Raw genomic sequence first — 11,104 nt, forward strand, 5'->3', positions numbered from 1 at the left:
AAAAGATTCAAAAGAGTCGGTAAGATACTTTAAAAGAAGTCTTTTATGCTCACCAAGGCTTGATAATAATACAGTAAAACATTAATACAGTGAAATTGTATTAATTTAAACATTTTTTTTTAAATTAGCTATTTTTTTACTTACATTTTTTTTTTTTTTGTAATTTATTCCTGATGTAAACCATCAGCCTTGGTGAGCATAAGAGACTACTTTCAAAGAATCTTACCAACCAAACTTTTGAAATGTAGCGTGTGTGTGCGTGTGTAAGGCAACAGTTAAATTAAAAGCCAAGGATACTTACAGGAAGTGACATCACATCTTTGTAGAGGAAGAGGAATGGACATACACAGCCAGGCCAAGGTCATGTGAGCATGCCTTATCTACACTCTTTTCATCTCTGGCTTGTTTCCCGCAAACAGAAAAAGAGTGCTCAAACACTCTCTCTCACACACATTCATCTCTTTATCACGGCTTTCCCACATCAACAAATGTCCACTTACTTCCTCTAACCCTCACGGTGAATGAAAAATGCTTTAGAGAAATTTGGATGTAGGCTTTTTCTGCCACTCAATGGTATGTCAATCTTGAGAAAAGAGAGACGTACGTTAAGCCGTGCCGGTGCCAGTTGGCATACTGCACGTGTGGTAACGCTTCATGTCACAAGCAACTGAGAAAAACACATACTTCCAGTAAGGCGCCAAGCATTATGGGTCTTTCTGCCCACCGGTATCCACTCCCCTGAGAGAGAAAGAAAGCGAGAAACGGAGCACAGGGACCCCCTTCTGAGGGAACACCCTCTGAAGACAAGCACCTGGCCTTTGTGTGCATGCATATGGGAGCAAAAGTGCCTTTGTGGGTGTGTGCGATTGTGTTTATGTTATGAGTGCGCGTTTGCACGTGTACATGTGTGTGTTACAGGATGCGGAGCCCCCCCCATCAAATGGTCCCCAGAGGCCTGCAGGGGCGTGTGTGTTATTGTGAGACGGTGTAAAGAATAACACTCCTCCTGTCCCTCTGTCTCTCGTTCTCCTCCCCAATACCAAACACATTTTATGTAAAGACAACTTGAATTATAAAGTGACCCGTTTTTAAAGAGCTTCTACTTTTTGACTTTTCCAGATATGATTACCAATCTTTGTTTTTCCATTCCTCGTTTTTTGCGATATCCCAGATTTCACATAAATTCGATAACTGAATTTTTCAATTATTTAGTTTCCCAGGCACTTAAAACAACTTCCCTTTTCTGCTGATGTGACCAAGGCCGAGTGGGTTGGGAAAAGTAATTATAACCAATCATATCGCTGCCTAACATTCATGATTTAATCAAATCCCATGGATAAATCAAGTCTGGTCCTAAATTACCCCAAGAAGAATATGGTTTCTCAGAAAAATCTCCACAGAACATCACATGCACATCATTCACCAAAAAAAAAAAAAAAAATCTACTCATACTCCAGCTCTTCTCTTCATTTAGTAAATATTGCAGTTAATCGGAGAACGCGTTCAGCAACCAATAAGTGTGTATGACTCTCAGCTCAATCAGTGCAAAAAAAGCAAAGAAGAAAGCACACAAAAATCTGTGCAGGCCTACGCATTGACCATTAAAAACATGACGTTCAACCTATTTTTTTTCCAGACTCATTTTTGAGTTTTAGAAAATTTGATTCAGTGGGAGTTAGCCCTATCATTCATTTCCATGTGCTTTTAGAGGATGGCAAAACTGCTTAATACTGTACAGCAGAGTCAAGTCTGTATTCTGGAATAAACCAGACAGGCTGGCGACCAGTTCTGATGTCAAACTCTGGTGCCCCCCGTCTCCCTGGCCAGGGTGAGTGTGTCTGTGTGTGTGTGTGAGTGTGTGTCTTTTTCAGGGGAGGGAATGTCGCTATTTTCCAGCCACTCAGCAGGAAACGCATCATCACTCATTGTGGTAGACGTGTGCACTGTTTTTACAGGAAAGTGCAAAAATAACCTCAAGCCAAAGGTTCCAAAAGAGCCACTGGCCTCAACATGACAAAGCTTCAGTAGCGGCACAAGTTTTACATTAAAGGAAAAGGATATCACTGCTCTCACAGAGGGAAGAGAAAAGGGTCATGTTTGATTTAGCCATGGTTTTAATGAGATCCCTTTGGGGCATATATGATATGATAAGTAGGCGGGATCCAAAATACACATACATCCCTAACAATTCTTACTGCCCATACAATTGAATTTTGCATTATTTTTTAAAATATTATATAAATAATTTCAAATAATATATGCATAATGTATATTCACATACCTGTATGTCTCCACAAGGAAAAGAAATACAAACTTTAGGTATAAAAAAAAAAATGCCACAAGATGCTTAAGTCACAACAGATATTTCTACTAATAATTCCCTATTTATGAAAATGGAAACAAGAGGAAAAGGAGAAGAGCGTGTGCAGGCATTCTCTGAACATGAATGACATACACAGGAAGGACATGGACTCAGAAGTCTAATCAATGCTGAGAATGATTAGTGGTAGAAAATAAAACAGGGGAAGTCATTCATCAGTGTTTTCTCAGAGAGAGCGGCTTTCAAGATACTGCATCTCTGTAACAGAGAGACACGGATACAGCAGCACTGGACAACTCTTGGAGAAACTCTTAGGTCAGTGACCCTTATAAAGAAGAGCAGGACCTGTCAGAGGGACAGGAACGTTTCGAGTCATAGAAAATAATGCTTTTAAAATATTTTTAGGTTAGAAAAATGATCATCATTTACTCAACCTTAAGTCATTATAAACCCATTTGATTTTCTTCTATGAAACACAATAGGAAACATTCTGTATAACCACACCCATGATCCAATCAAATCTTTCAGGATAAAATCAAGCCCTGCTCAATCATTGATTTAACATTGAATTAGTTTCAATGTCAGCAATCGATGTTGAATCAATGATCTCACATTCTTTCTGATGTTGTCTTAGTGCTTTTAAAAGTGAAACACAGGGACAGAGGGGGAAAAGGTCCAAAAATGACTGTTATTAAGCATGACAGCATGGATGTTTGGTATCAGAAACATGGCACAATGTTGATGTTACAAATACAAACAAGAAAATGAAGAGGTTCAAGCCAACTTCGCTGATGTCCCTCTGTAAACACATGGAACGCAGAGGAAATGCTTTAAGGAACACGCGAAGATGGAAATGAGCGCAGTGCTCAGGAATGGAGGATGTTTGACGCTTTTCCCTAGTAACCCCCTTCCCCTTCTATTCCTCCTCCTCCTCCTCTCCTCCCTCACTCCACAATGCTGGAGAGTTGTTGTCACCTCCTGTGATTGTGCAGTAAGGCTGGAGTACAGTGGGGCCTACAAAATACCCTCAGCTGCCCTTTAGTGACCCTACATGCCTCTGAACTCTCTTGGATTTAGGGAGAGTCCATGTGTGAGAATTTTTAGACAGAAATGGGAACACAGAGAATATATATTTATATATATATATATATGCTCTGGAGGGTGTAGCTGTGCTTTAACAACAATTCAGACCTCCCATGGTACCTCCAACACTATAGACATGGCGCCAATAAGTTGCGTTCATCTATATGACTGACAGGAGCTGACAACAAGATGTGGAGGTTTACCACTGTCTGGATGTTGACCTTTTGAAGACACACACTTTGAATGTTCAGTACAGCTGTGTAGTCAATCTAAACATGGTAAACTATCTTTGCACAGTGTTTTTATATATTTGTCTATAATACATACAAAAATTAAATAAAAAGTTTTCTATTTTTATATATTTTCAAATGTAGAATGTATTCCTGTGATGGCAACGCTGAATTTTTTGCATCATTACTCCAGTGTTCAGTGTCACACAATCCTTCAGAAATCATTCTAATATGCTGATTAGCTGCCCAATTATTTTCAATTATTGGTCCTCAATTATTAATAATGGTCCTTATTTTATCAATGTTAAAAACAGTTTTTGCTGCTTAATATTTTAATGGAAACTGTGATGCACTACCATTCAAAAGTTTGGGGCAAGAAAAAAAAAAATATAATACTTTTATTTAGTAGGCTAATTAAACTGATCAAACGTTGACAGATACATTTTGTAACATTATAAATGTCTTTACCATTTATGTGACTCTGAAGACTGGATGATGCTAAAAATTCAGCTTTTTCATCAGGAATAAATTACATTTTTAAATATATTAAAATAGAAATCAGGTCTGTTAAATTGTAATGATATTTCACAATATTACTGATTTTACTGCATGCCTGATCAAATAAATGCAATATTGGTCAGCGTAAGAGACTTCTTTCAAAAACATATTAATTATTATTTTAAACTTTTGTTAAATAAATAAAACAAGAATAAAATAAAAGAATAAAAAAAGACGAAATGGAAATATAAACTAAAAATATCTTTGAACTCATTCTCCAAATGAATTACCGGTAATTGCTTTCCAAAAAAAAAAAAAAAAAAATCCTCCTAGGCTCCATCTGATCTATATATGCAATGTACAGTTCATTGTAATATTTGAAACTCCTTAAATGGGCCAAAAAAAAAAAGGTTGAGAGACATGTTTTGTCTTTTGTGGCAAGAAAAAGCACAGTGAGAGGTCTTGGGTGTGATTTATTGCGGTATGGCTCCTCTGACATAACACAAATGCCTTATTGTCTTGCTTACTAGAATAATTATCGAAAGTTGGCATGACTTCAGCTCAGATAAGTCCAGGGAATGCTTCCAGCTAAAATGCATATGTCTTTCCGTAGCAAGCGCAAACAAGTTTTTTTTTTTAGGAATGTCTCTGGCAAGCTAAAGGGTAAATTCCTGTCTATCTCATACCTATTTCTGTGTCTTCATCACAAAGGACGCTCTAGGCTTCCATGCTTCTTTCTTACCTGCAGGAATGCTACACCTCAGTGCAATTCAATGAAAATCATTTCAATTCAAATTCAGTTTTCCACTACAAATGTGATCTCACCTACTGAAACCCATTCAAATAAATCAGCTTCATTTCACCTAAAAGTCACTTTAATTCAATCCAAATCATCACCAATACATTTGTCCAATGCTACTCCAATAGAACAATTCTGTCAATGAATTAAATCCCCCATTATTCATTATTATTTTTGGTGCCAACAATGAAAGTACAGAATTAAATAACTTTTCACATGAATTTTTCAAGGTGACTGCGTAGCTCACTTTTTCTGCATCACACCTTTGGCGCAGACATCCGGTTGTCGTCATTTGACATTTCAGTTTGGGGACTTTTTTCCTGATATCTGATGAGTTCAGAGGGTTTTCACATGTAACTTTTTTTTGTCACGCTACTGTCCCATGCATGCAAACCGATGTAGCTCTAGATTAAAAGCCACATACCCACAGAGCCAAAGTCTGCACCAAGCCACGGCGATGAAGTCTTTCATGCGTCTGTGGTACAAGCAGCGCTGCATGTGCTTTCATTTCATCTTGAACCCTTTTCACCCTTTCCTTTCTCTCTTTCAGCATGTGTAAAAAAAAAAAAAAACAAGAGCAGAATGTCCCTCAATTTTGCTGCACCTTGCACAATGCTAATTACGCACTACCTATATTATGTAGAGCAGGTATCATCTACAAACCACAAACTTCAACCTCTGCGCACTTCACCTGTAAGTACTGACATTTATCTATCAGATCAATTCTAAGAATCTGTACCAGAGTTTCACAAACTGTAAATGTAAAATTCTTGAATTTGAAAACTAGCTAATGCAAACTTCGAATCAACAAACAGGTCAAAAGTGACTAGTTTTGGAGAATCAGTGGCTAGTAAGCCTACAGTCGAAACTTACTGCCCGACAAACGAGAATAGAAATTAGTATCTGCTCAAGATAAGCTTGAATAAATATTGTGTGTGCCTTGAAATGGCCTGAAAACACTATCGTACAAATGTATAGCTTGCATGTTTGTGCATGCATGTGTGTGTGTGTGTTAGTGGGAGAGGTGAAAGACCTATGGTAAACTTCAAAGGATGTTAGAGGTAACTGGGTTTGTGTGCTGTAAATAGGACTCAGAGTTAAACATTTTTAAAAGCCTGAGAAAGAGGGGGAAGTGAGAAAGCATGTTTTTTCTAAAATAACTTAATGAAAACCACATGAGTTAATGTATTAATTCGGACGAGTAACTCTTAGAGCTGTTAATGACATTATGAATGGAATTAAATGGTAAAAATGATAAGTGAAAGAAAAATGGTATGAATGGTAAAGCATGTTTTCAATTACAAAAAGACGAGCTACAGTAGGTCTGCACACAAGATAGTATCACTATACCACAGACACATACATTTCTAGCTCTGGGTGCAGACTGCTAGGGCTGCGAAACAGAAAGTACATGCCATTTTTAAAGTAATGGTGGTTATGAGGGCACTTGGGAGTTACAAAACTGACCCACATTGAATTCTACCTGCATGTGCGTGTGCATTTGACTACTTAAGGCGTTTAAAACAATGGTGTGCATATTTAAAGACACAAGAGAGTTAAGAAACAGCATACTGTACGGTGTGCCAGAACCTCATAAAATGAGTCTAAACACTATTCTCATTATTTCACTTTGACTTTGAGGGTATGAACGTGGACTCCCATGACATGCTCCACAAATTGTGGCATGACCTTTAAACTTTAACCTTTGAACCCGGAGACATTTGAACTGCAGGGGAGCATTTTCACTTCAATCTCCTTGACCTAGCTTTCACGTTCAAATTCATGGCTTGAACAAAAGAGATCAGTTTGCACACAGTTCTAGCTTATATTTGTCAACACTGACATTGTCCGATGCAGTTTTAATGTCTTTCAAACTTAATTTTTTTCTGGTTGCAAATGATTCTGATTTAGATATGTCATGGTAAATGTACCCAACTGACAAACACAGATGAGGTTTTATCCCAATTGCAAGAATAATTTGTCTTGCAAGCATCCGTTTATGGAAGCTTGTTTCTGCCACAGAATAAATAAAAAAAGGTTCTCTCGCAACTCTGACTTTTTATCTCAGAAACGCATGACACAAAGTCACAACTGCGTGTTATAAAGTCAGAATTGTGAGATAAACTCGCAATTGCGAGAAATAAACTGATCTCGCAATTCTGACTTTATTTCTCAGAATTGCGAGATATAAAGTCAGAATTGTGTGATATTCAATTCAATTGTGTGAATTGACGTTCAATTCTGACTTTTTTCTCGCAATTGCGAGTTTATATCATTCACTTCTGACTTTATATCTCCGAATTGTGTATTATAAAGTAAGAATTGCAAGATATAAACATGCAATTCTGAGAAAAAAGTCAGAATTTAAAGTTTATCTCTCGCAATTGTGAGTTTAGAATCTCGCAATTGCAACTTTATATCACGCAATTCTGAGAAATAAAGTCAGAATTGCGAGATGTAAACTCGCAATTAAGAGATAAAATGTTGCAATTATCTTTTAAAAATGTTTATTCTGTGGTGGAAACAAGCTTCCATACATATCTAAACTAATGTCCTGACTGGGCCAGCAAAAAAAAAAAAAAAAAAAAAGTATAATCATATGATAGAGTCAACAGCACCACAGCAGGTTCAGGTTTTACTACGCTAATGGGACCGTCGCAGACGGGAATCTACTGGGAGAGGAAGCAGAATACTTTTCCAGTCTCAGGTATGTACACACTGTGATGATAAAGAACAGTCCAACAGTACAAACATCCAATGAGTGACTGGAATGCTGAAACGATGACGTCACAGCAGGTGGATGAGTCCAGACAATGTTTTGCCGTAGCGTGTAGAGCCAATGGCGGTGAGGAGGGGGGCGGACCACACCTTTCAGGTAATTGTGTCTCCCGGTAATGACAGGTAATCCTGCCGGTATTTTTAGCTCAGTGATGGGAGGAGGCCCTGACATGTGTGACGGTAAGGATTTGTATTTCCATTTACGCACAGAACAAGCAAAGAAACAAAAGTGGCTTGTATGGAGGGGTGAATCAGAGACAGGAACAAGTGCTCTAGAGATAAATGACAGGTTGACAAAGACTCTTTCAACACTGAAACCACTCTCTGTTTGCTCCACCTCACTCTTGCCAGCCCTCAAAGCACCTAAGAAGCTTTAAAAATGTGTCGTCACATCACCAAACGTACTACACTACACACAGACTACAACCAATGAAAATGACCACAGTCCCTCACATTACTAGATAAATTACAAAATTAAAGGGACCGTTCGCACAAAATATGTCATTATATACTCACAAAGAGTATAAACTTGAAATAGTTTAATGGTCACTCTTTATACGTTTATGATACTTTTTAATGGTGGTTTTGCATCTTTTTTTAAGCTAAGTTGTAAGCTTCAGTATCACCATGAAAAACAAATGTTCTATATTTGTGTTTCACAGAAACAACAAAAAAGGTAATATGGGGTCTGGAACGACATGAGGGTGATTTTTATTTTATTTTACATGAGCACATGCAATTTGTAAGATCCATCATTTAACCCTCTCTGTACGTCAGGTTGACGGCAGAAAGACAAACCACAAGCTTTTCGGTCAAGGAAATTAAACTGAACTGGCATCATGTGCAGCTGATACTGGGATGTTATGCATTCTTCTGAACACTGTGAGCTCTTTCGAGCTTCAAATTCCATAACAAACCGCATGTAATTTATTTGCTCTGAGAGGGAATCCACAACTACGCATTTGAGGGCTAATTGTTACTGTCATATACTACACTAAACATTTTTAGGGGCCTACATTGGAAAAAAAAGTTACCTAAACATGGGTTTCATGAGGTAACACCTAAATTAACTAGTCAAAAAACATCAGTCACGTCAAAAAGATTTAACTGAATTAAATTCACCAAACAAAGCCTCTAAAATATAAGGCAGGCCAGACAGTTGTGGGTGGTTGCATGGGTTATTTTGGCCAGGCCCACCCAGGACCTCTGTCAAAAATGTTTGTTTTTAAATTAAGGTAGGCCTACTAAAGTCGGCTGAAATACACTTCCAAAAAATTAAATGAATAATAATTATTTACAAAATCTTGTTAGATTTATACATGAAATGATAAACAATAGGCTATTTTAATCCCATCAATTACTTTGAAACACACCAAAAGTGCTTTAAATGGTTCATGCTTTAAGGTGACGATCTTATCATTAAAAACATTAAATAGCCTACTTTAATGGACACTTCACATCAAAGGGATGCTTTCAGTGTACAAAATACTTTAATAGATGCGAGTGCGTGTTTCAATCTTTTTAAGTACAGTATTTATGCACATATGAGCTTCCAATGCTACTTTTAATCACGTTTCTGCTTGGCCTCGGTGAGCATGTTACCTTCCAGCCGGCTGAGCTGTTGCTGTCGCCCTTATCTTTGAAGTAAGGCACGCTCTTCACCATCCACTCGTAGATCTGAGACAGGGTGAGCCGCTTCTCGGGGGAGCTCTCGATCGCCTTGGTGATGAGATCAGCGTATGACATATTCCCCCACGCGTTCCTACGAGACGAGCTGCTCTTCCTCTGGGCCGCTGCAGGGCTGGAGCTGCTGGCAGGGGCGGGGAGCGGCGGCACCTGTTGCGGGTGCGTCAGCTGGGGATTCGGCTGCTGGGGATGCTGTTGCTGGGGATGAACGCAGGTGTCCTGGCAGTGGAAGTCGTTCAAAAGGACTGGTTTCTCCTCCTGGTAGTCCTCGGTCTCTTCTAGTAAACTTAGGCTGTTAATAAAGTCCACGATACCTTGCTCCTGCTTGACGGACGGTGCCGGGGAGGACGTGTTCGAGCTCCCCGGCTCGCTGAATTCCGGTCGGTGCAGCGGCCAGGTGCATGAGCGCGGACGGGAGAGAGGCTCGAAATCCGGGTCAATGTCAACCAGCTGTTGCTGCGCTTCAGCCATCCCAAAATCAAAGCCAAGTCAGCTGACTGTCCTTAAACAGATGATAAGTGCAGTTAAGATTTTGTCTAGTTTGCTAACACTAACGATCGCACGTGATCATATCTGACTGACAATGAAGCCCTATGTCTGATAGCACTGTATAACTCAGCGATGTGTGAATCGTACCATGCCTAGCGCGGTTTTAAATGAAATGACTGTTATGAAGCGCTTTCAGTGAGCAGCGCGTTTTAGAGTAGAGTGACTTTGCCACACCCACAGCGGGAGTGAGAGCCGCGTCAGCCAATCACAAGCGCGTATTCAAAAGGTAAACAGAGATTACGTTTGCATAACCCACGCTACTCCAGTTTATCCCTATGGCAGGCGGTTTCTACAAAGTAGGCTACTATCTATTTTGTTACTGTAATTAGGAGTAATTCAAGTGACAGTATATATTTTCAATTTTACTAGGCTATAACTATAGCATATGTTCAATCATTAGATGTACTTATTTCAAGTGACTAGTTAGTCATATGTATCCATTCCAGATAGATGTAGTATCTATCCCAGTTGTTAATAGAACCATTTCTTATCTCACTACTACTAGTTCACTAGTTAAGAAGTGAATAGTTGATATCTGAGCAACAGATCCCCATATAATTCAGTGGCAAAAATGAGCAATTCATTACCAGTAACAGTGGGATAGATACTTGTCATTATCGGCAAATATCAAATCAAATATCAAATATCAAATAAATAAGTTCTAGGGACTAACTGAATAGATATTGGAATAACATAGTTGTTAGTGAAATTGAAAAAGATACTAGTCAGTATTGGATTATTTACTTGTGAAAAAAATATGTAGCCTACTAGTAAAAAATAAATAAAATAGATATTAGTTTTAAAGAAAATAAATGTTAAAATGGCTTTTCCTAAATTTCAGTTACACAGGATTTACAAATGATTATGACTGCTATGAAAGAATTTGACCACAGTTTAGCTTTCCCTTAACTTTTTTAGTTGTATAATATCAAATAATCACCAGTTTAGTATATTTTGTTAATAGGCTTTGAAAGCGGTCCTTTCATCAAGATTTAACAGGCAGAGTGCAGTGAGATTTATAAACCATTTGGCACTTATTCGCCTGTCAAACAGTATACTGTATCTTGTTGGACTTCCTATATTTGTACTAAGATGCTTTATGTTTTCAACGAAGTGTGTGTGTGTGTGTGTGTGTGTGTGTGTGTGTGTGTGTGTGTGTGT

At 38.4% G+C, this 11,104-nt stretch overlaps 1 protein-coding gene across 2 annotated transcripts in view; it reads right to left on the reverse strand.

Moving 5' to 3' along the window:
• Positions 1-11,104, reverse strand: part of foxo1b (forkhead box O1 b) — a 29,573-nt gene that overhangs the window by 17,238 nt on the left and 1,231 nt on the right. The window contains exon 1 of one of the 2 annotated variants that reach the window (XM_079600759.1): positions 9,311-10,068. In XM_079600759.1, the coding sequence (XP_079456885.1) occupies positions 9,311-9,865 (555 nt within the window). In that variant the 5' untranslated portion in view covers positions 9,866-10,068. Of the gene's footprint in view, positions 1-9,310; positions 10,069-11,104 lie in introns of those variants that run through there. The other variant, XM_079600760.1, reaches the window with a different exon arrangement.

The sequence above is a fragment of the Phoxinus phoxinus genome (assembly GCF_949152265.1).
Source record: "Phoxinus phoxinus genome assembly, chromosome: 23".
Taxonomy (NCBI): Eukaryota; Metazoa; Chordata; class Actinopteri; order Cypriniformes; family Leuciscidae; genus Phoxinus; species Phoxinus phoxinus.